The 26015-nt window shown below is 39.7% G+C and overlaps 4 protein-coding genes across 5 annotated transcripts; 2 read left to right on the top strand and 2 right to left on the bottom strand.

Moving 5' to 3' along the window:
* The first annotated feature begins 108 nt into the window (after positions 1-108).
* LOC133720757 (DEAD-box ATP-dependent RNA helicase 3, chloroplastic) lies at positions 109-5472 on the top strand. The gene is made up of 10 exons (XM_062147225.1): positions 109-771; positions 1036-1169; positions 1251-1665; positions 1928-2026; positions 2604-2828; positions 2950-3327; positions 3477-3620; positions 3703-3798; positions 4014-4321; positions 4995-5472. The coding sequence occupies exons 1-10, from the start codon at positions 352-354 to the stop codon at positions 5071-5073; spliced, it is 2298 nt and encodes a 765-aa protein (XP_062003209.1). The 5' UTR covers positions 109-351; the 3' UTR covers positions 5074-5472.
* Positions 5473-7615: 2143 nt separating this feature from the next.
* LOC133723352 (uncharacterized) lies at positions 7616-10100 on the bottom strand. 2 transcript variants are annotated; one of them, XR_009852949.1, is made up of 5 exons: positions 9526-10100; positions 8681-8730; positions 8436-8542; positions 8249-8289; positions 7616-8008 (listed from the first exon to the last, which is right to left on the bottom strand). XR_009852949.1 is itself a non-coding variant. In XM_062150162.1 (5 exons), exons 1-5 carry the CDS (start codon positions 9647-9649, stop codon positions 7973-7975), a joined length of 339 nt encoding a protein of 112 aa, XP_062006146.1. In that variant the 5' UTR covers positions 9650-10100; the 3' UTR covers positions 7616-7972. The 2 variants fall into 2 exon arrangements, 1 of the variants encoding a protein (XP_062006146.1); XM_062150162.1 differs by having other exon boundaries at positions 8436-8523.
* Positions 10101-17655: 7555 nt separating this feature from the next.
* Positions 17656-18582, top strand: LOC133719848 (uncharacterized). Its single transcript, XM_062146036.1, has 2 exons — positions 17656-18202; positions 18292-18582. The coding sequence occupies exons 1-2, from the start codon at positions 18007-18009 to the stop codon at positions 18507-18509; spliced, it is 414 nt and encodes a 137-aa protein (XP_062002020.1). The 5' UTR covers positions 17656-18006; the 3' UTR covers positions 18510-18582.
* Positions 18583-22677: 4095 nt separating this feature from the next.
* Positions 22678-24572, bottom strand: LOC133723326 (pentatricopeptide repeat-containing protein At5g65560-like). Its single transcript, XM_062150139.1, has 2 exons — positions 23905-24572; positions 22678-23504 (listed from the first exon to the last, which is right to left on the bottom strand). The coding sequence occupies exons 1-2, from the start codon at positions 24554-24556 to the stop codon at positions 22924-22926; spliced, it is 1233 nt and encodes a 410-aa protein (XP_062006123.1). The 5' UTR covers positions 24557-24572; the 3' UTR covers positions 22678-22923.
* Positions 24573-26015: the final 1443 nt, after the last annotated feature.

The following is a 26015-nucleotide window of genomic DNA, read 5'->3' on the forward strand; positions in this document are numbered from 1 at the left end:
GAGGCGGGCATTCAGGTCGAACCGGAATCCATTTCGGGTAGGGAAGACCCGGGAGGAAATATCCGACTCTCGGAGAAATATAACCGAGGTGGAAGTTTGGGAGGCCATACATTTGTGTTCTGGCCTTATCTTCCCTCTCACTCTCAGTCTCTCAGTCTCACTCAGAGTCTCTATATAAACCTAGAGCCCCTCACCCTTCACCGCTCTCTCTATCATTTCAAACCTAGAATATCTCAAGCCGCTTCTATCTCATTTTCTTCTACCCCTATCTTCTTCTCTACGAGCTTTTTGCAGAGGAGGAGAAGCAGGAGTGTGGAAGCGAATTTTGAGTAAAGCCCAAGCCATCATCCAATGGCGTCGATTATCGGAGTTTCCTCTATATACTACCAGACTCCATGTGAGTTGTATAAAAGAGCTGCCGCGCCTGTAGCTACCACGACGGCCCCGACGACGAGCAGTAGCGGCGGCGGCGGTGTTTCGTTGGCGTTTCCGGAGAGGCAGAGGGCTCACTTCAACAGTGTTTTGAGAGCGAGGAGTGTTTTCGCTACTCAGGCGATTGCGACGCCCAATTCTGTGCTCAGTGAAGAGGCCTTCAAGGGGCTAGGGGACTTTTCCAAGGGGGAGCTGGACTCGGAGTCGGAGTATGAGTCGGAGAGTGATGTGGTTGAGCCGGTTGGTAAAGACGAGCTGGCTCTTTCGAAATTGGGCCTGCCTCAGCGGCTTGTGGACAGTCTTGAGAGGCGTGGCATTTCTTCGCTTTTTCCCATTCAGGTAGTCTCTTATCTCTTTAAAGTTTTGTTCTTTATATCAAGAGCTTGCAAATTAGTCCGAGTCGGAACACTTTCGAGCATTATCCTACAGATTATGTGTTGTTTTGTGTGTAAAACTTTTCTGCAGATGAAAACAATTGGCAGATGTTCATATAATGTGGCTTAAGTTTTGAATATTTCGTTGAATTTTGTTTACACTCATATAGGTATGTAATGTTGTTTCTGTGATGGTTAATGCTCACTTATTTTCGCTTGAAATGTTTAGAGAGCTGTGCTAGTGCCGGCAGTGGAAGGTCGAGACATCATAGCTCGTGCAAAGACTGGGACTGGGAAGACATTGGCCTTTGGGATTCCCATACTTAAACGCCTTACAGAAGATGATGAACAGAGAGGTTCAAGGTACTAGTTATATTTCAAATCTTGGTAACTTTGAAGTTTGGAGCTTTTAAATGGAAGATTTTGATGAGTGTCTTTTTGTAGGCGGTCTGGTTATCTTCCTAGAGTTCTGGTCCTTGCACCTACTCGGGAGTTAGCAAAGCAAGTGGACAAGGAGATTAAAGAATCTGCACCTTATCTGAACACTGTTTGCGTCTATGGAGGAGTTTCATACGTAACGCAACAGAGTGCTCTTTCTCGTGGGGTTGACGTAGTGGTTGGAACTCCTGGTCGGCTTATTGACCTGATAAACGGCGGCAGCCTCAAGTTGGGTGAAGTTCAATATTTGGTACTTGATGAAGCTGATCAGATGCTTGCTGTTGGATTTGAGGAAGATGTGGAAACAATTCTACAAAGGCTCCCAGCTCAGAGGCAGAGCATGCTTTTTTCTGCAACTATGCCCACTTGGGTGAAAAAACTAGCACGAAAATATTTGGACAATCCATTGACGATTGATTTGGTAATTTGTTATTTTGGCTTCTTTCTGTGTTTTGTTCAGTTCAGAACTTTTCACTATTTGCATGAAAATCTGTGTATCAGATAGATAACCATTTAGAATTTTTAGTTTGTTGAAGTTATGTGTTAGGTGTGTACGTCCCAAGTCATAATAGGAAATACTAATTAATAAGTTTGTGTTTCTGATGTTTATACAAAGCTAAAATAATTGTAGATTGGAAAGTGAATCTTAAAGTGCTACATTTTCTGTTTCTTATTTCTCGAAGGTTGGTGATCAAGATGAGAAGCTTGCAGAAGGGATCAAACTCTATGCTCTATCAACCACAAACTCTTCAAAGCGGACTATTCTTAGTGATCTTATAACAGTAAGAGTCGGAACTCATTACCTTGGTCTTGTTTTGGTTCATTTTGAGTAACTTCTGAAGTGCATAAATCTCTGCCGGCCAAGTCCACTACTTCCTGCTATGTGAATTGAAATCTTATATGGCTATAACTATTGTTTAGTGGTTGTAATGTATTTTATAAATTAGATGAATAAAGCTTGACCAGTTTCACTATCATCATTGTACTTCAACATCAATTTGTTTGCTAGCAGGAACACATGCTAGATAAGTTTGTCCAGGAAATGATAATAATGGGGTAGATAACTTGTAGGTAGCTCCTACAGCTGACATACTAATTTTTGAATATGGACCTTCATGTCATCATGGTGTGTGTGTATATATGTTTTCAAAAGTGGTGCAGTTTTGATGAATTTGTTGCTCTTGATTATATCCTTTTGAAAAGTTGAGTAAATGATGATAGTTTCATACGCATAGCCTTCTGATAATCTTAAATATTGCCAGGGGTAAACATTACCTTTTATAATATGATTCTTTAGAGCTGTTGTAAATTATTTGAAGGACCATTTTTTAGTGGAACTAACTATTGTCTTATCTTCAGGTTTATGCAAAGGGTGGGAAGACCATTGTTTTTACACAAACGAAACGTGATGCTGATGAAGTGTCAATGTCATTAACAACTAGCATAGCTTCTGAGGCATTGCATGGAGACATATCACAGCATCAAAGGGAGAGAACCCTTAATGGTTTTCGGCAAGGAAAATTCACTGTGCTCGTTGCCACTGATGTTGCATCCCGTGGACTTGATATTCCCAACGTTGACTTGGTAAGCTATAATGATTCCAAATTTTTATGTATCCTGGTTCTGTATGACACCATGACAAGTTTGCCAATACTAGAGCCCAGGTTGAAACACGGTGGTGACCTCAATAATCTTTTTTCTCCAGGTTATCCACTATGAACTTCCCAATGATTCAGAGACATTTGTACATCGCTCTGGTCGTACTGGACGTGCAGGGAAACTTGGTAATGCCGTTCTGATGTTTACTAATAACCAGAGGAGAACAGTCAAAACTCTTGAGCGTGATGTGGGGTGCAGGTTTGAGTTTGTTACTCCGCCAACCGTTGAGGAGGTTTTGGAGTCATCTGCTTCACATGTGGTTGCTACTCTCAATGGGGTTCATCCTGAATCCATACAGTTTTTTACACCGACGGCACAGAGACTGATTGAAGAACAGGGAACAACTGCTCTTGCTGCTGCGCTGGCACAGCTAAGTGGATTTTCCCGACCTCCGTCGTCCCGGTCTCTAATCAGTCATGAGCCGGTATTAATTGAACCCAACAAATACTTTATTTTCCGTATAGGCTATTTATTCTCTCTCTCTCTCTCTCTCTCTCACACACACACACACACACATATTCAAGCCAAATATATCCTCTAGCCTTCCTCTGATGTCTTGTTGTACTATTGCAGGGGTGGACGACATTGCAAATAATTCGGGATCCAGCTTTTGCCAGAGGTTACCTGTCTGCGAGATCTGTCACTGGGTTTCTTTCAGATGTTTATTCTGCAGCTGCTGATGAACTTGGAAAAATATATTTAATTGCAGATGAAAGGGTTTGTTTCTACTATATCTCATAGTTCATTCCAGTGCCATACTTTATTCAATGTGAACAAATTTTGATAGTAATAATTTCAGGTTCAAGGAGCAGTTTTTGATCTTCCAGAGGAGATTGCAAAAGAGTTGCTGAAGAGGCAAATACCTCCTGGAAACAGTATTTCCAAGATCAGCAAGGTTGACTTTTGCATTTGGTTTCTTTCTCATAGTTGCAGCTTTTGTGTTGTTTTGTTTTGTTTTTGTTTTTTTTTGGGTAAGATCAGCTTTTGGATGAGAATGCATACTGATTTGTTACATTTGCAGTTTTCTATATATTTATGTAGCCCAAATCTCTAAATATGTCACAAGCGCGACTAACTGAGCCTTTATGTGTGTTTGTTTTGTGTTGCCAGTTGCCTCCTCTGCAAGATGACGGGCCAGTGAGTGACAACTATGGCAGGTTTTCAGCTAGGGATCGGAGTAGTCGACGGGGAAGTTTTAGTAGTGGACGGGGAGGTAGTGGTGGACGGGGAGGTTTTAGAAGTAGCTCTAGGGGTGGATGGGGAGGCGGCCGAGGTTCTAGTGATGGTGATGATGATTTTAGGAGTAGCAGAGGAAGTTTTAATAGATCTAGCAGCAGCCGACCTCGGATGACAAGAAGTATGGATGATGATTGGCTTATTGGAGGTACACGAACAGGCAGAATACCACCACGAGACAGGTACGTCATCTGCAAGTCAAATAATTTTCTTGCAATTGAAGGTGCTTTCAGAATTTCAAACTCATCAATCAATTTACATTGAAAGAGTACAAATCAAAAATTAATTTGGTACAGGCAGATATTTTATTCTCAAATAGAAGAATCTGCCATCACTTTGAGAGTATTGTTTGGGATATATAAGTACAGAATAATCCGGAGTTATGAACTTATGAGCCAGCAATACCAGTTTTTATAGTAGATTGATGTTGGGAAGTTCGGGACTTGTTTTCTCTGTATGTTTAATATCTGAAGGGTAGTTGCCTTTCTAAATTTTGGCTTCCAACTTTAATTCACTTTCTGAATAGTCCAGAGTTATGAACTTATGAGCCAGCAATAGTAGTTTTTCGTGTACATTATTGTTGGCAATTCGGGAACTTTTTTTATCATTATGTTTTATATCTGAAGGGCCATCCCCTTTCTAAATCTTGTCTCCTAATTTTCATTGTTTTTGCTAAGAATCGGAATTTTGTGTTGGCCACTAACTCAGATGGGCACAGATTAGGTGCATTGGCCACTAATGAACTTATTGATTGGAATACCTTATTGTTTGATATTCAAATCTTGAGGGTAGTAGTTCCTCGTTGATTGATTTGCATATCTGTATAAAGCTGAAATTTCTGAACTTGCATTGCAGAAGCTTTGGAGGTTCCTGTTTCAATTGTGGGCAGTCTGGGCACAGGGCATCAGAGTGTCCTCAGAAACAAGGATATTAGATGTGCTCACCATTGGTGGGTTAAAGGTGGCTGCTACGGGTGCTCTGTGCATTGCTTTGTACTATTTTGTGTTTGTGGACGGTTGAAGATCAGTGAGATTGGGAGATGTTCGTTCCTCCAGGGTCACAAGAATCAGATTTAACCATACTTTGAAAAGAGTTATAGGAATTAGTTTTGAACTGCTCTTCTCTCCGTCTCCCACATGTATTTTGTTTGACAATATAGTTTTACCTATGCATTAAAAGTAGGCGTGCATTTTAAACTTAAATAGGAACAATTGATGTCTTCGAAAGTTTGGAATTGCTGTTAAGGGTATTATTATTCTTTAGACAGTTTGACATGTTATTTTGTCACACTGATTTCAAACAAGAATATACAACATCCGATCTCTTGGTTTCATTACTTCTTTCGGTAGTTTCAAAAAACAGATTGCATCGGGATTTGATCCCTCTCCAATGTGTAACAGAAAAACAGGCAGGTTGCAGCAGTTTGATTGGAACATATGGTTATTGTTGGCACTCTAATTGGGTTGCGACTATAACGTGGATTAGTTGCTTCAAGACAGTTTTTAGAAAGAAAAAAAACTTCAAAAAGCAGCTAAGATCTATCATCTATATGAACAAAAATTACTGCCATAATGGCAATTTAGCTTGTTCCAGAGATGCAGAATTGATTATGAATTAAGACAAAATAAGGAAAAACCAAGAAAAAGATCCAGCGAAAACGCATCTATTTGCATTAATGTATTATTTCACGGCATAAATTTTGGTAGTCTTCTACCAAACCGTTGAACATGTTCATGGCCGCGCAATGGTGTCTAAAGGGGAACAATGTCTTGATATTCTTATAGAAGAACGTTTCCATACCTTCGAAATGTTCTGGTATCGTGTTGTCCTCATTTTCATCGTCTGAATCATCTGTATCAGGAAAAGAAAAAACATTGCATGAGTCAAATCATATGCAAAAACATTGCAAAGAGAGAATTTAAGACGGCAAAAACAATTCCATTCTATTGCGAAGTTATTATCTTTCAGCACTAATCACACACTATTTGCTCCACACTACACCAAAGCACAGCAGCTAGGATATGCATCGGATACATTCACCAATTCATGAACTCAATATTCCAAGCAATCGTAATTAGTCATACTCGCAGCAACATTCTATATCAAAGCTAGCTGGGACATCAAATGCATTAGTTTTACCAGCAACCCAATTCATACCCACACAACAGCACCAAACCGAATTAGCAACACATAATTGTGCATCCCCACAATAACATTAATAGCTAGCTAAAACATCAGAAATACAGCAATTCGAATTCAAGTTGTGAACTTGCAAAACTAATGAAACACAATAGAGCAAAGGATATTATCAGTGAGAAAGATTCAATCTTCCTTAACATACCCAAGAAGTGTCAAGGACACTTTGAACCTCTGATTCTTCTTGGCTCTTGAGAGCCTCCCTCACTGCTTTTTCTTGAGCTCCCCACAAGCCCTTGGCCTTAATCTCCTTCAGAAACTCCTTCCCCTCCTCTGCCTTGCCCTGCTTCACAAAACCCACATGCACGGGCATGTATGAGATTTCACTGACATGAATAATGCAGGGTCCATCGCGCACCATGTCCAGCACGCACTGCTTGGCAGCCTCAATAGAATCTGGGTCTTCCAAGAGTGCCTTAACCAGAGCATTGTAATCTTGGCTTTCTGGGATGATGCCAGCCGCTATGAAGCTCCGAAAGGCGGCCAGAGCCTCCTTGGGCCGGCCGGCGTAGGCGAGCTCGTGAACTATGCTCGTCAAGGTCACAGCTTTGTTGGGTTTGGAGCTGAAGAGCCTGATACAAGTACTACTGGGGTGAGTGGGAAAGGTTGGAGATGATGAAAACGGAAAAAGAAGGCTCCTTTGGTGATGGTTGGTGTGATTAGTGAGGAAGAAGAAGAAGAAGCAGAGATGGGTATGTGACGATCGACTAGGCTTCTGGTTGAAGGAGGAGGACTTAGAGGCAAGCGAACGAGAGGCCCGGAATAACAACCTTGCCGCTCTAAACTCAAGAACAGCCCTCCTACTCTCCTACTGTAGAAAAATGGTGGTCTCAACGGAAATTGATGTTCTTCCTCTTTTACTTTATGGAGTATTTTCTCTATTTTTGTTATCATTTTTTACATAATCAAATCCTAATTATTTTACTATGGAGAGACATTAGCAGCTCAATTGAACCATCAGAAGCTCCACTTTGGTTTTGAAATGTCTCTATTAACGAGTTTTATTAGAACAGTGTATCTTCCTTCTCGATATACAAGCTTTAACCCGGCCATGCATACGTAGATAACTAGATACATACTAGCACACATGCCCGCGCGTTGCTGCGGGTTTTGAAACGGACTGTGCAAGTTTTGAAAGATAGAAAATTTAGTTCATATATATAATACAACTGCTGTTAAAACAGCTTCTCAAAAATATTTCGATTCATGCTCCATATCAGGAGCTAACATTACCATTAATATAGATGTTCTAGTAATGTTCAAATATATATTACACAGCTTCTCCAAAATACAGTGATCTACTTATAGGCTAACCTAGTGACTATATCAAAAGTGATCGACATCAGTTGCTGAGAGGTTGTTAGCCTAGTGATGATTAGCTGTGGAGGTAGTCCAAAAAGTTGCTGCCTCCATTTCTATTTACACAAAAAGTGACATGATATTTCAGTCCATTTTTTCCTTGTTCATAGTGTCTGTGGATTTCGTTGTCAATTCCTCTCCCATTTTCCCCAAAATCACTCTGCCTCTCCTCGCCCAAGCGCTAGATATCTTTGACCAATGCTACCACTAAATCACCAATAAAACCTTCTCTGGCCAATATCAATAGACCCAAATACTTAAATTCAGAGTTCTGTCCATCAAGGACCAATTTCTATCTCTACTTTGCATAGAACCTACAGAATCAAAACAAAACAGCTATGACCACTGCAGGTACTATGCTCCCAATATAAGGGTGTTTTTTTTTTTTTGGTGTTTTTATTTGCAGGTTAATTAAAACACAAAAGAAATGCAAACATTAACAATTTGTTAACAACACATATAAAAAACATTAACCAAGAAACAGAACTACACAATAATTTTACTCATCTAAAGAAACCGACAAACCAATATTGCAGTTCATATTAATTCTTTACCAAGGCTATTGAAACATCCGACAGCACACTGTTCCCAAAATCTGTAAAACAAAATAGGAATAATTGAAACTTTATAACAACAGTTACCATAGTTGCAGATGCCATAAACTCAATGTAGAAAAACAACACAATACAATGAAAGCAAATGAAACCATTGGCTGACCTCACAAAAATTCAAGGTTTATACCTAAATAAGAATAAAAGATGGAGACAACGCTAAACAGCAGACCAAGGAATAGTGGCACTGAATGATAGTACACTTTTTTGCATAAAATCTGTAAAAAGCAAACAAAACTGCAACCAAATTATCAAATTAATCATATAACTCTTTACTGTTACATTTATATAGCTAGTTTCTTACTTCCATTTTACTTTTTGATAAAACGTATTACTAATCAGTTCACATATGAATTGAAAATGCAAGAGAATTACCAAGTTGAACACCTCTGGTGACAAAAGTTGATTCAATGGTTCAAGTATAGCTGATAATACAAACAGTAAATTTATCAGTTAGTTATGTATAAACTAAATATAAAAAAGAAAACAGCAATGAACTCATTTGGCATATAATAGTGATAAACTGATAGGGAACACTTTAAGACATATAATAAGTGTATATGCATTATAATGTAGTTTCAAAATAGGGTAACACAATATGCTCCTATTCAATAGTTTTAAATAGTCTGCATATTGCTGTTACTACATTCAGTTTTGAATTGGCAGTACTAAAAGACAAAGTTTCTCAGTTCTGAATATTAGTAACTAAAGGTTATATGTACTTTCCGTTAAAGAACACATACTGTTATATTGAAAAGACAAAGAAAACAAATTGTTGGGGGTTCTGCAAGATACTTAATTGTCGTATTTGATCCATTTAAATATATCAAAATATATTTGATATATCAAAATTTTAAATATATCAAAATTTAAATATATTTGATCCATTTAGTCGTATTTGATCAAAATTCAAAACACTTAATTGTCTAAACTTAGTTGAATAGTAAATAATGCAAGATACAAAAATAGTCAATCTAAATCTGTCATAAGGCTAGGTTTTTAATTGGCTTTCATTAAATAACACCCCAAAATAAACCCAAACGAATTCCACCAATAAATGTTTATGGCAATTCAAAAGTTGCAGCTCAAGGAATACCAGCTAAATCACTGACTGCATTATCTCAAATTAATTAAAAGGAAGCAGCATGTTATCTCAAACAAATTAGAAGGAAGCAGAAGTGAATAGTTATGTTATTTCAAACCATAATACATACAGGGACCTGAGTTTCCAACAAACCCGAAATCGCCAACAAAACAAAATCGCCAAAGAAAGTACTCTCCTGCTTTCCTCAATCTAATTCCAATCTCCATCTTCCCTCTCGTTACTAACATGAACTCCTGCATCACCGAAACCCCAAATCAGTCACATGCAAAGAACAAAAAAACCCTAAATGGAAAGAAAACAAACACGATCACAACATGCAGAACCTATTCTCTGCAACTCTCTCCCAAGAACGCAGAGCTGAGGCAAAAACGAAGAGAAAGAAAAAAGGTCGCGTCCACCGAAACAAACCATAAAAGGAAAACAAACACGATCACAACACACAGCACCTATTCTCCGCAATTCTCTCCCTCTCTTTCACTCTATCAACAACAGAAACGCAGAGGTCATCCCAAGAATGAAGAAAGGGGAAAAGGATCGCTTCTGTCACCTCAGCGCCTTTTATACCCAGGCCAAACAGCAAACCGCAATTAAGCAAAGAATGGAGGGCAAAACCGTAATTTTCACAGTTTCGGCTCGGCTCCAGCCGGTACTGTTCATAAGCCGATGAACAGTTAACTGAGAATTAGAAATTTATAAATATTGCTGATTATATCAACCAAGTGTATAGACACACGGCCAATGCCAATGCTAAGTTCCAAGAGGCTCAAACTCACCCTATGAGATAGTCAAGGATCCAGAGCATCGAGACAAGTATGACTGCTGGAGAAATTTTTCTGAAAATAGAAATTTTGAAGTTTGAAGAACCTCAATCGTATATTGGTGGATTGCCTCGTTATAAATTGGTGGATTGTAAATTTTTCTGAAGTTTTTTTTTTTTTTTTGAACACGGGGGGTGTCAGTCCATTGAAGTAAAGTAGGAAACATTACAAGAGATGACTCACCCGGACTCCGGGCAACGACAGAAAGAGTCATGAATGAAAAACCTAAGACAAACCTAGACTAATCAAACATAATGAATCCATGAGATGAAGCTCAAGTGCTGTAGAAACATAGTTCGACACTACTAGAATGGTCCCCGACCAAAGACAAGAGACCATTCCAATTTATTCATGTTCCCATCGACTCCCCCTATTCGAGGGCACCCATAGGAGTGCATTCCTCAGACTCAGAACCTTTGCCAGAAGACATGTGAACCTCTCTATCAGTAAGGGTGGGTGTTCCTGCAGCCAAAACTGAGCTGCCTTCACCAGAGGAAGGATTGTCCACTGCCTTAAAACTCCTCTTCCTGCGAGGTTTTGGAACCTCAGAGATCAGCTTCTTAGGTTTTAAACCCACAGGTTTTGGATTATTCTTACGCCCAGGAGGACGTCCCAATTTAACCTTCTTTGCCGGAGAAACTAAGATAACCCCGTGCTTACTCTTCAGGGCCAATTCAGGTTCAAAACCAAGATCAACGGCCTCCACCTGAGGAGCCTGCTCAACTGTCTTCTTACGCTTAGAATATTGCATGAGGGCCGTAGAGGCCGTTCTCTTCTTCCCACTGAGAGATGGGACCACTACAACAGCTTGCATGGGCGCACTGGCCCCCTGAACCGGAGATGGGATTTTGGCCAGTTGGGCCGCCAGAGCGGAGACCGAGAAACCTTGGAGTGAAGTCGACTTTGCCACGGAAGTAAACAGATTAGGCGCTGTGGACTGAGCCAAAACCTCCGCAAGACTAGGAGCAGCAGACCCCACCAAGCTAGGGTTAGGGTTGGCGCCAACAGAGACCTGCAGCGCTGCCGGAGGGCCACCACAACCCGACCGCTGATGGTCCATCATACCCCAGACCCGGCAGAATCCAACGAGCCTCTCATAGCGGAACCTTACAGTCGCAGATGCCCCAGAGGTGAAATCAAAGGTGGATGGAGGGAAAACCTGTTTCACCGGAGACGACAAAACATGACGGATACGAACCCTAGCCGCCGTGCCCTTACGAATCCCAGCTTTATCCAGATGCACGATCTCCCCTAAGGTAGCGCCAATGAGCGCCACAGCGCCCTCAGTAACTAGGGCCGGCGGTAGACCCATAATCTCCACCCATACTGGAAAAGAAGAGATCGGCACTTGCGCCGGATCTTTCAAACCATCGAACTCAGCCATAGCCAGCGCCCACTTTCCAAAAAACCACGGCCCTCCCTCAACTGTCCTTTGACGATCCTCTGGGTTTGAAAACTGAAAGACAAATCGATCCTTGACTGCTCGTGCAGAGAGACGATTGCCAAGCCCCCATAAGGAGGTCATAGTTCCCAAGAAAGCCTTGGGATCAGCCCGACGCTTGGCCGTAACGGAGAGCAGTCTCCCCACCGCGAAGTGATGAGAAGACACAGCAGCAGCACCAGCCGGACCAAAAGATGTCCGGCCATCTTCAGAGATCGCCAAAGCGGCTGCCAGACGAGCGGTAACGTGATCAACCATGGTGGAAGAGAGGAGGATGCCAAGAGAAGAAGATGCGAAGAAGCCCTAGCCAGAAACCCTAGCAGAGCAAACCCTAGCAGAGCAAACCCTAGCACCGTAAAACTCTCCGAGGAGATCGAAACCTTAACTTAACATAATCCGAAGTTCCGAACCAAATTAATATGCATAATCATTTACATTTATTCTGAAGTTTGAAGAACCTCAATCGTATATTTTTCTGAAAATAGAAATTTTGTGAAATTTTACATTTATTCAACCAAATTAATATGCATAATCATTATTTTTTGGTGAAAAAATGCATCAACTTGATTCTCACCCTAATTCTATGAATTTGGTTTTTACATGCAACTAGTCATACTATTATGGTATATGCTCATGCATTAGAGTACGTAAAAATATTTAAATAACAAAATATGACTTGCGAATAAGATCTGTGTGACATTTAATATATTAGAACATAAATTACAAAATGTGGATTGATGCATGTTAATTTTCTTGTAGTTACTTCCATTATAACGAGGATACAACTGATCAAAATATACAATCCACCAATTTTTTGTTTGGCAAATCCTACTATCCACCATTTAGAATAACTGTCATTTAGATTTATGCATGATAAGATGTTGGAGAAAACCTTAAGGATAACATGTACAGTACTTTCATTTCATTTTGCATTCTCAAACAGCATTCATCACCTTGTTACCGGCGGATTCTACTCAAGACGGAGCAAAGTTGTCAACTAGCATCGTAATCCACGCGGCTGCAAAGTTTTTTATATGTTGTATGCCAGTAGTACTAATAAGGTAGTAGATCTATAGATGTATAATCACTGTCATATATGTCAGGAGAAGATTATGTGAAATGGTGAAACGTTTAGTCAGTCTGTTGAAGTCATCGATCATAAGTGTTCATATATATGAACTTGTTTGCGTAATAAAACTTTGAGTCTTTGACAGCACCATCCTGCTGCCCTTGCAAATTTGTGTGTTTCTTGACTAATGCAACATGCTATTTAGCCGGCGAGAAAACACCACGCCTTACTAGGTAGTGAACATAGGATTTTGGTAACTTCATTTAGCTGAGGAACCTCTCTAGAAAAACTTGTAAATGTAGCTTATTTTTCATGACCTGAATGTATTTGACAGCCATGCCATATCACTTGCAAATCTGGGATGTGATTCGGATAAAATTTTTGTATACTCGATGAAAAACGCCATTGGCATGATGAAGGAAAAGTAGGCATCAACACCTAAATAATGTCATGTTTTATCAATGGTGAGATTATGACATGTAAAAATTTCAAGAAATAAAATTCTTGACATTGTTTGACGCTTCTTCACTCATGGTATGCCATAGTCATTAGTATGTCAAACGTTGTGAAGATTTTTTTTTAATTTTTTTTATTGAAATTCTCCTAATCTATAATATACCAAAATTGGTAAAACATGATTTGAGTTTCTCTAAATGACGGACCTCAAAAATATTGACATTATTTTTTTAATGAATTTTTTGGTTTTTCGACTTTGGAAAATCTTTATAAAAAAAAATCAAGATTTTTGAGGTTCGCTTCTTCTAGAATTTCTTTAAAATGTTATTTTCTTAAAACAAAAACATAAGATTTTGACCAAAAAACCGTGTGTTATGTCCCACTATTTTGATGGAAATCATGATTCTGGACAATTTTCTTTTTTTTCAAAGAAATTTTGAGGCGGCTCCCACGAGGTTAGAAATCACACCGCATTACGTGTAATTAGTCTTGTTTGAATCGGCGCGCCTCTCTTGCTTACATTAGAGAGGCAGGCCAGCTTGAATGGGCGGGCCTCTCTAGCATGAGCGTAGACATTGTTAGCTAGCCTCGCTAGCTTAATTGGGACTTGTTCTCCTCGCTAGTTCGCTGATCCGGCCTTCCCAACAAATGACCTTATTTCTCTTAATTGTTTTGTCACGCCCCGGATTTTGAATAACAAATTCAAATCCGAAACATGAATTAATACAACTCACATAAATACAACCTGAATTTTTTTCTCAAAACAACCACACCTCACATCGCTCGATATTACATAAACCAAATCTCAAATTTGTTTATTACAGCACACTCTCACCAAATTATAAATGTAGCTCAATGAGCATAACACACCTCACAAAAGAAAGTCAGATTCACACAAATGCAGCTACTCTACGCAGCTCGATCACCTTTCTGATTTTCCTGACCTGTAGGATTACCCGCTACACCGTTTGAATAGTGTACCGGGATTGCAACAATACAAACCCGGTAAGCTTTTTGCAAAGCTCGTATGAGTAAATGAAAGGATTGCACGATTTAAAGTAACCAAATCAACTCAAGCATAAATTCAACTCAAGTATTTTCTTTGCATAATAATTGAAGTGTACAACGTCACTTCAAGCATCAATCAACTCACATCTCACAATGACTACTCAAAAACAAACAACTTCTTACTCAATATATACTCACAGGCTTATGATTTATTTATATAAATCATCCCATGCAGTATATTATACTTACAGGCTTATGATTAATTATATTAATCACCCCATTCAGTATATCATACTTACAGGCTTATGATTAATTATATTAATCATCCCATACCGTATATTATACTCACGTCTCAACATAACTACGCAAAAACAAAACACTGTTTACTCAATATATACTCACAGGCTTATGATTTATTTATATAAATCATCCCATGCAGTATATTATACTTACAGGCTTATGATTAAATATATTAATCATCCCATACCGTATATTATACTCACGTCTCAACAAAACTACGCAAAAACAAACAACTGTTTACTCAATATATACTCACAGGCTTATGATTTATTTATATAAATCATCCCATGCAGTATATTATACTTACAGGCTTATGATTAATTATATTAATCACCCCATTCAGTATATCATACTTACAGGCTTATGATTAAATATATTTATCACCCCATTCAGTACGTATATCATACTTACAGGCTTATGATTAAATATATTAATCACCCCATTCAGTATGATGGCAGACAGACTAGAGCTCTAACTGAATCGTAGAGTGTCACATTGGCCAAGGTTCACCCTTACGAAAATATTTGCCTCAAATCACTCGACTCCTCATTTAACTCATCTCAACGACTCAACTATAGCACTTTACTCAATTACTCTTTATCACACTCAACTCAACCTATAAGATAAATTATATCTTCTAGAGAGTAATGCTCGAATTGTAAATCAATCGCATCAATTCCACACTTCACCAAATACCACACATCCAATATATATTCCACGTAAATATATATATACGTAGTCACCCATACAAGAATGACCACTAATACCAACTATAGTTCACATGCATTAAAATCAGGAAATTCATTTTTATAGTTTAAATACATTTTACTTACCTATGGACCGTAGTTGAGCAAGTCCATATAATTTAAAACAAATATTTATTTTCATAAAACAATTTCCACAATTTCCCAATTAAATAAAATCACCGAATTTCGGTTCGTGAATGAACCATGTGCGATTTACTCACCTCGATATTCCCGCTGCGTCTTCAATTCAACACAATACACACCGAAACCGCTCACCCAAGGGAGACCGTCAATCACCAAAATAGTCACGGTGGCCGGAAAATTTCCAGAATCCGGCGATAATTTGCAGAAACCGGCGAAGCTCCGATCATCGTAAAAATGTCCTCCTTTGGCTTCGATTCCTTCAGGAGACTTGTTCACAATCTCAAGGCGAACTCACCAGGCCAAGAGTCACAGGAAAAGGTGGTCTGTAACTCGAGATATCCGGGTTGATAGCTCGGTTTCGATTTTTTTTGATCGGGTTTGGCTTCCAACCGCCACCACACGTAGTGCCGCCGTGAAAGGACACTTCTGGGCGCTTCTGGAGATTGAGGTGAGCTCGTGGATGAAGTTTGACGATGAGTGGTGACCGGTAGCCTGAGATATCAAGCTTGGAACAAAAGGAAGTTAAACTGGCCTTGTGCTCCACCGCCGTGTACGGCTCACGAGACGACGAAAAGTTACCACTGACGGCTGCGCAAGGAAGAGGCGAAGGTAATGGAGGTGGTCTGACGTCTTGAGGTGGCCTGAGGTGGGAGAGAGAGATCGAAGAATTTGTGCTCTGTTTTTTGCTGGGTTCGGCAGTGAGAGAGAGAGTGAGATTTTCTTCTGCTTCATTTGTTGAATGATTCTCAATTATGCCTAAACACAAAAGCGATTAAAGCACTGGTCTGAATTGATCCACTAATGCTTAATCACGGAACACCCTACCTTTGATTAAAGGTGTTTGCCACCAAATTGATTTGAATAAAAAAAACAGGTTATTACAATCTACCCTCCTTAAAGAAATTTCGTCCCGAAATTTAATCGTGAGTCCATTTCTCCCGATTAAAGTTTTCAGAACACTAACCAAGCATCAACTTGATCGCCACAATTCTTACCAAACTTGATCACCACAGTTCTTACTTCAACTACCACGCTTGATTATACTATCTCCAACTTTACCAATACTGTAGAAATCTACAGGTACCAAACCGTAGAAATATACAAAGCTATGGTTCTACGTATAAAATACGTCCGTATACTGAGTATATACGAGACTCCAAAAATTAATGTAAGAGGTAAGTTTTCGAACTCCCGACCTCGAACACGAAGGTCTTGCTCCCAACCACTGAAGCAAGAGCTGCTTCCAATAATATATGCACCCGTATTTTATTTATTAAGTCATAAGCGACATAAATAAATAAAACGGGAGGCAAGGTTCGAAACCTTAACCTGCTGCACGAAGGCTTTGCCCCCAACCACTGGAGCACAAGCTGTCCTTAATATAATGTGTACAATTGTTGTACTTATTATGTCTTATACAAACATAATAAAAATAAACAAGAGGCGAGGTTCGAACCTCGGACCTCTTAGTACATAATCCCGCTCTCAACCACTCGAGCACGAGCTGCTCTCGTTGTTATCCTTACCATTCCATTCATTTAAGCCAAGCTGTTTCAAACTGTTTCAACAAACCGGCCCAAAACACCAAAACTATTGTAGAAATCCGGCCCACTAATTTTTCACCCAAAACTATTCAAAAATTCAGCCCACGAATTTCCCCCAAAACTATTCAGAAACTCGGCCCATCGGGCCTCCACCCAAAACTACAGTGTGAGCCTTGATCCGAGACAAGCCCACGTACGGCCCACCTGCCACGGCTTATCCCTTCCGTGATTTAAGGCAATCAGAATCACTTTCGGCTAAAGCTGTCTGCCACAGCGCCTCGAGATTCGGCCTGTCCCCTTACGCGCTCAACACGCGCCAACAACTTTTCCGGGTTTCGGGGCGACGTTAATCCAACGCGTGGATTCAAATTCTGAGATCGTTCATCCAACGGTGGAGATCTGCTCACCTTGTCCTATAAATAGGTGCATTCTGGAGACGCGACTGTTCACTCCAAAGGAAAAGAAATTTTCTTCCGAGCTCAAGCCTTTCTCTCTCAACTCTTCAGCCTTTCTCTTCTCAAATCCCCAGTTTTTCACTCTCAGATCTTCAATCTTTTCCTCCAAATCTTCAATCCTTCTTTCTCAGATCTTTTCTTCCATTTGAAGATTCGATCTCTTATTTCCTCTGAACTTTCAGATCTCCAATACCCCTTCATCGACCTTAATCCTTCTAAGGTCAATCTCCCACAAACACTCAACAACTTCGTTCTTCAATTTACACTTCCTCTCAACTCATCACCATGGAACCACGAACTCTGCAACTAATGGAGCTACAAACCCAGCAACAAATCGAGGATAGAGGAAACAACCAAGCAGCCGGGAGTAGTGCCAACACGGATTTCTGGCGAAGCCGTACCAGGTGGATTCCTACTCCAGATCAAATAAGAATCCTCAAGGATCTTTACTATGACAAGGGAGTTAAGTGCCCAACTGCAGAGCACATTCACGAGATCTGTCTCCAGCTGAACCAGTATGGACAGGTTGAGGGCAAGAACATTTACTTTTGGTTCCAGAACGTCAGGGCTCGAGAAAAGCAGATGAAAAGGTGCAATCAGGCTGCTTAAGTGCCCATGGGAACTAGTTCTCCTGGTACTGGTGGATCCATTGATCTCAATTTTGGGTCCACTGGTTCTACTGGTGCTGGTGGATCCATCGACATCAATTTTGGGCCAGCTGGTGGATCCATTGACATCAATTTTGGGTCCACTAGTTCTACTGGTGCTGGTGGATCCATTGATCTCAATTTTGGTTCCACTGCTTCTACTGGTAATGAAGGATTTATTTACTTAAATTTTGTTTCATAATCTTCCTCACCCTTCAATACTAATACCAGTACAACTCTTTTGGCACAACAGGAGGACAATCTTCCATGGAACAACGAGGAGGAGTTCGCCAGGAGTTTGAAACTCTTCCTCTGTTCCCCGTGCACGGCGAGGACGTCTATGGTAACCCGAAGACTACTTCCGAGGAAGGTAGCGCATATGATTACTATTTCGGTGGCTCAGGCGGTTACAACCGTGGATCTCCAGTTTCTCTTGAGCTCAGCCTCAACCCATCCGGAGCTACTGATTAGGCTTAGTATAGCGTAGTTCCAATTTCCTTTTTGTAATATTAAATCAATAAGATGGTGTGCATGTTTTCTTTTCTTTTTGTTTAACCAACAACAACACCAAGGATCGAACCTTGGTCACCCAATACTATTTTCAAAACCATAAACAACTCTACTGCACACATCTTTCATAATGATGCAATAAAAACAATCACTCAAAAAGAATCCAACAATCAATTAAGTCGCATCGAGGTCTAGCTAGTATCCTCTGAGTCAAACCAAACACAAACAATTTCATCGATAGGATTAGGGATTTATAAAGCTAAACACATCCTGAGTTAGCTAGGAAAAACCCACGTCTTTAGAGTTACTCTTACAACTCTTATAGAATCTCGATAATTCCATCTATCAATTGCTTCAACAAAAACTCACCACAATTCAATCCCTAACATTTAGCGATTCAGAAATCGAATCAAACTCCATATCACATAGTAATTCACTTGAACCACTATGGATACCTAACAAAGTCACTAAAATCAATATCCGAAATTGCGTTTAACTATATCACCTAAAATCAATCACCAAAGGCACACACTCTCACCCAACATCATTCACAAGAACTGATTCTAACTCTCCCAATTAATTACACCAAAATCAACTCCATTGCAAAACTTTAAGTGTCCCGCCTACTTAAACTTAAAACACACAACAACTTCAAATTCACTGCAGTCCATCTCCATACTACGATCCAAAACTTAAGAAAACTAGTTCACCACACAAAGGCCACAAAATTCAATTTCATTCACTTGAACAAAACTATATTCACAAGTGACGGTCAGGTCATCAACCCATGGTGTTCAAATGAATAAATTTCAAATCCAGTTTTCCTCGTGAATCGTAACGTATCGTTCCAAAATGATGCAAGCAACATCAACCACGTATATAAGACACATCTCGCGAACTCAATTCAAATTCCGAATCACCAAAACTACTACTAATTCCAATTCTACCAACAATCCTGATTCTGAAGGAATTATAGTACTCAACGACAACCCAAAACAATGGTCTCTCATCTCTAACCATCGAGCACAAAATAAAATTCTTGTCTCGCACCTTAAACCCTGCTTAACAACTTACAAGCACAAGGAAGAAGTAACCACAATAATTTCTTCCCTAACCTCAACCCTACTAACAAACTCCACAAGGACATCTCATTACAAAACAAGATATTTAATCCTTGATACGTACATCCCATCCAAACATCTGTACGTCCAACTTAAGAAGACAAAATTTATAACAATTCATACTCGTATCCACACTAGGTACGTGCATAGGTCAACATCATGCCTTCAACCAAACACTTCAACATCCAAAAGGACCTCACTTCCATAAAACAAACCTCACCGACTCATCAGAGTTAAATCTAGTGGTCTCTATTCCTCGAAGATTACAACCTGCGGAAACTAAACTTATTCTAATACGAACTTAGAAGACAACTCTACCGTCCTACAGACATACACGCTGTCTAGACCCCATACTAAGACATACCCAATGATTATACCAGTACCGAAGAGTATATGATGGGGATCCGCTGCAGACGGGCCATCACTCGGGGAGTACTGATTATCACCAAATATGTACCTTACGCTCTGATACCAAACTGTCACGCCCCGGATTTTGAATAACAAATTCAAATCCGAAACATGAATTAATACAACTCACATAAATACAACCTGAATTTTTTTCTCAAAACAACCACACCTCACATCGCTCGATATTACATAAACCAAATCTCAAATTTGTTTATTACAGCACACTCTCACCAAATTATAAATGTAGCTCAATGAGCATAACACACCTCACAAAAGAAAGTCAGATTCACACAAATGCAGCTACTCTACGCAGCTCGATCACCTTTCTGATTTTCCTGACCTGTAGGATTACCCGCTACACCGTTTGAATAGTGTACCGGGATTGCAACAATACAAACCCGGTAAGCTTTTTGCAAAGCTCGTATGAGTAAATGAAAGGATTGCACGATTTAAAGTAACCAAATCAACTCAAGCATAAATTCAACTCAAGTATTTTCTTTGCATAATAATTGAAGTGTACAACGTCACTTCAAGCATCAATCAACTCACATCTCACAATGACTACTCAAAAACAAACAACTTCTTACTCAATATATACTCACAGGCTTATGATTTATTTATATAAATCATCCCATGCAGTATATTATACTTACAGGCTTATGATTAATTATATTAATCACCCCATTCAGTATATCATACTTACAGACTTATGATTAATTATATTAATCATCCCATACCGTATATTATACTCACGTCTCAACATAACTACGCAAAAACAAACAACTGTTTACTCAATATATACTCACAGGCTTATGATTTATTTATATAAATCATCCCATGCAGTATATTATACTTACAGGCTTATGATTAAATATATTAATCATCCCATACCGTATATTATACTCACGTCTCAACATAACTACGCAAAAACAAACAACTGTTTACTCAATATATACTCACAGGCTTATGATTTATTTATATAAATCATCCCATGCAGTATATTATACTTACAGGCTTATGATTAATTATATTAATCACCCCATTCAGTATATCATACTTACAGGCTTATGATTAAATATATTTATCACCCCATTCAGTACGTATATCATACTTACAGGCTTATGATTAAATATATTAATCACCCCATTCAGTATGATGGCAGACAGACTAGAGCTCTAACTGAATCGTAGAGTGTCACATTGGCCAAGGTTCACCCTTACGAAAATATTTGCCTCAAATCACTCGACTCCTCATTTAACTCATCTCAACGACTCAACTATAGCACTTTACTCAATTACTCTTTATCACACTCAACTCAACCTATAAGATAAATTATATCTTCTAGAGAGTAATGCTCGAATTGTAAATCAATCGCATCAATTCCACACTTCACCAAATACCACACATCCAATATATATTCCACGTAAATATATATATACGTAGTCACCCATACAAGAATGACCACTAATACCAACTATAGTTCACATGCATTAAAATCAGGAAATTCATTTTTATAGTTTAAATACATTTTACTTACCTATGGACCGTAGTTGAGCAAGTCCATATAATTTAAAACAAATATTTATTTTCATAAAACAATTTCCACAATTTCCCAATTAAATAAAATCACCGAATTTCGGTTCGTGAATGAACCATGTGCGATTTACTCACCTCGATATTCCCGCTGCGTCTTCAATTCAACACAATACACACCGAAACCGCTCACCCAAGGGAGACCGTCAATCACCAAAATAGTCACGGTGGCCGGAAAATTTCCAGAATCCGGCGATAATTTGCAGAAACCGGCGAATCTCCGATCATCGTAAAAATGTCCTCCTTTGGCTTCGATTCCTTCAGGAGACTTGTTCACAATCTCAAGGCGAACTCACCAGGCCAAGAGTCACAGGAAAAGGTGGTCTGTAACTCGAGATATCCGGGTTGATAGCTCAGTTTCGATTTTTTTTGATCGGGTTTGGCTTCCAACCGCCACCACACGTAGTGCCGCCGTGAAAGGACACTTCTGGGCGCTTCTGGAGATTGAGGTGAGCTCGTGGATGAAGTTTGACGATGAGTGGTGACCGGTAGCCTGAGATATCAAGCTTGGAACAAAAGGAAGTTAAATTGGCCTCGTGCTCCACCGCCGTGTACGGCTCACGAGACGACGAAAAGTTACCACTGACGGCTGCGCAAGGAAGAGGCGAAGGTAATGGAGGTGGTCTGACGTCTTGAGGTGGCCTGAGGTGGGAGAGAGAGATCGAAGAATTTGTGCTCTGTTTTTTGCTGGGTTCGGCAGTGAGAGAGAGAGTGAGATTTTCTTCTGCTTCCTTTGTTGAATGATTCTCAATTATGCCTAAACACAAAAGCGATTAAAGCACTGGTCTGAATTGATCCACTAATGCTTAATCACGGAACACCCTACCTTTGATTAAAGGTGTTTGCCACCAAATTGATTTGAATAAAAAAAACAGGTTATTACATGTTTAATCATCAATAATTCAATATTCGCACTTAAACCTCATTATTTCCAGGACCAGCAATTCAGCGCAACAAAAATGAACCAAACAACTGAAGAGCACAACACAAAGTCAAATAGCGTAAATCAGGGCAGAAAACCCATGGAACAACTCCACCTGAAAATCATATTTATGGTACGCAACACACAGTAGCTAGACATCAGAGACATTTCACCACAACACTAAAGCTACAGGAGTTCATCACAATTAGAACAGAGTTTAGAAACTTGAAATTTAAAGGAAATGCCTCTAATAGCTTGTCTTTTGTGTTGCCTAATACGTAGTTTGTAACATAAAACTATTGTGATGACATAAACTATTATGAAAGGAGCATTAATCTAGCTCAATGCCCTTGGCCTTCATCTGCTTCATTAATTCCCAGCATTCCTCTATCCTGTCCGCCCCAGCAAACGCCTCAACCACAGATTTGTAAGTCTTGGCATTGGGCCGCATTCCATTGTTCACCATTTCCAGCAAGTACTTCTTGGCATCACCAATGAATTTGGGGTCTTTGGTGAGTACCTTGATTAGAACAGTATAAGTATATGCACTGGGCGCGGTTCCGACGGATAACATCCGCTGGAACACCTCAATAGCCTCCTCTGTTCTCCCTGGAACAAGGTCGATGGAGTTAATCCAGCCGGAGAAGAAGACCACACCAGGTACTTTACCCGTGTCTAGGATGGAGGCCCTGATCTCCATAGCCTCTTCGGTGAGGCCGTCTTGTATCAAAGCATCAAACATCATATAGCACTCACGTCCCATAATAAACGTGAACGCTATCTTTGCATTCTCTAAGAAGTCTTCGTCGCTCTGCAAATCTTCATGTGTGTTGTTCTTCAAATGGGCGTCCACCGTTTTGTAAGTCTCATACAAAGACTCTAGGGGTCTGGTGCTCTTGCCAATCTTGTCATCTGAATCAGAAAAAGAGAAGTTAAGTAAAGCAGAAGCAATTCGATTACATTAACACTAACCAAACAACAATAGAGGTCCTATTTGCACACAAAAGACAAAAGCAGCTAGCACATCAGATAGATATACAGATCTCCCTTAATATATAGACTATAGTTAACCGGCCAGCAAGGCAGCAATCCCAATTCATATCCATCCTTGAACACAAAATCTACGACATCATATCTGTCAAACCGATTTACCAAATAGTTTAACTAGTAATCCTAATCCACACCCACTATAAAAGTATAAAACGGTAAAACCTAAGCAGGACATGATAAACAATCCAACTATATTTAAAGTATTGAACTTTAAGCACAACAAACTAGTTATATCAGAAAGATTTAATCTTGCTTAACTCACCCATCAGAATGTCAATGACCCCTTGAACCTCATCATCTGCTTTGTCCTTGAGAGCCTCCCTCACAGACTCCACATCAACTCCACGCAAGCGCTTAGCTTTAATCTCTTTCAGAAACCGCTTCCCCTCGTCGGCGTTGCCCTGCTTCACAAACCCGTCGTACACGGCCAAGTAAGCACCGACATCTGGGTGGTTGCGGATACCGTTGGTCATCATGTGCAGCACACACTCCCTGGCATCCCCAACAAATTTTGGGTCTGCGGCGAGTGCCGTGATCAGGGCATTGTAAGTGTCATATTCTGGGAATATTCCGGCGGCGATGAATTTCTTATAGACATCGAGAGCGTCCTTGGTCCGGCCGGCCTCGGCGTGCTCGTGGATGATGCTGGTGAGGGTGACAGCTTTGGGGTTGGGTTGGTCTGAAACGTTGTTTTTCAGCTTGTGGCTGGGTTGGGAGCTGAAGAGCCTAATGCTAGTGAAACTGGGGTGACTCAGAGAGGTGGGACAAGGTGAGGAGGGAAAAAGAAGGTTCCTTTTGTGAAGCTTTGGTTGAATCAGAGAGGAAGCAGAAGAAGCAGAGATGGGTATATGAGAAGTAGCTTGGTTTTTGGAGGCAAGAGAACGCAGGGCCCGAGATAACAACCTTGACGCCATTGTTAAGGAAAGGTGTCTGAATACTCAATTGCTCCAGCTAGTGTGTCAAGCGTTCGTCTTTATAGTAGTACAATATTTATATAATAAAGAAAACAATATTTACATAATAAGGAAAATTAAATCCCCAGTAAATCTAGGATACATCTCCAGAGTCCAGTCCAGATTTGAGGAAATCTACTTAAATCAGGAAATTTACTCTAAATTAATTACATAATATTTATTATATAATACAATTATTCATAACTTTTTTTTTGGCTGAATAGAGGGTTAAGAAAGACAATGAACCTCAGAAAGGCAATGAACCTCCTTAACGCCTCAAAATTTATTTAAAGAAGTTAAAAGAGATACAAGGAGAGGGGGACTAAGCCAAAACCTCTCTAGTAAATATCAAACACATAAGAAACAAACTAGCGAATGCGAAACTGTGAAAGACCTAAACGGTCACTATTACAAGATGGTAGTATGAATGGAGGAGTCAAATCCCACCAAACCAAGGCTGTGGAAGTGTTTATCAATCTCAGATATTTGTTTCTATCATATACAATTTTTTTTTTTCAATTTCAATAGCTACTAGTTGTCATAATTTTATGCAATAATATTTGTCCGTGTAACTAAGATAACAACCAACAAACTTACAAACATAAATCATATATAGAAATATAGAGAATTACCTTATTTGGAGCAGAGACGAACTCAAGAAATTTACTCTTTTCGTTGTGTTTTTACTTTTTCTGGTCTGAATGTAGCAGAGTAGCTCATTTACTACATTTTATAATATAAAAACTGGAGAATTACAATATTGGTCAGAGAGCAATTAATATGTAATGCATGTCTTTTTCTTTTTTTTTTGGGTCAAAATGTTACAAGGGTTGTTACAAAGCTTGCCCAGTGTCCCTCGGTTACCTTGATTTAAACCTTTTTTTTGTTTAAGGATAATAGAATTGAGAGAGAATTGTAGAGAGAGATGTGTATTATTATTGAGAATAGGAGCCCTATATATAGGGATTACAAAGTACTAGTTCTAATGTTACAAGGAATACCAATCCGTGTAGGATTGGGAAATCTAGAACCTTCTCTCCGATTGCTACTCCTAGTTTGATAAGGCACACTAAACTTGATTTTCCTTCAACACTCCCCCCTGTGCCGCTCAAACTTGGTGGTGACGCTTCATCCGTTGCCTCGTTAAAAACCTTGCCAGGTAACAAAAACCCTGTGGGATAAAAATAACCCTGGTCGAAGGACAAAGAGAGCACAACACGTCCTTCACTCTTCGAGATCGAACAAGTAGACATCATAACTCCCCCTGATGTCAATATCTCCCCCTGATTGCTACAATCGTGGGAGTTCGGATAACTTTCTCAATCCGATGCTCTTCACATGTTTCTCGAAGGTGGATTTAGGTAACGACTTAGTGAATAAGTCCGCTACATTATCCTCTAATCGGATTTGATTCACTTCA

Source organism: Rosa rugosa, chromosome 7 (assembly GCF_958449725.1).
Source record: "Rosa rugosa chromosome 7, drRosRugo1.1, whole genome shotgun sequence".
In the NCBI taxonomy this organism is placed as follows: domain Eukaryota; kingdom Viridiplantae; phylum Streptophyta; class Magnoliopsida; order Rosales; family Rosaceae; genus Rosa; species Rosa rugosa.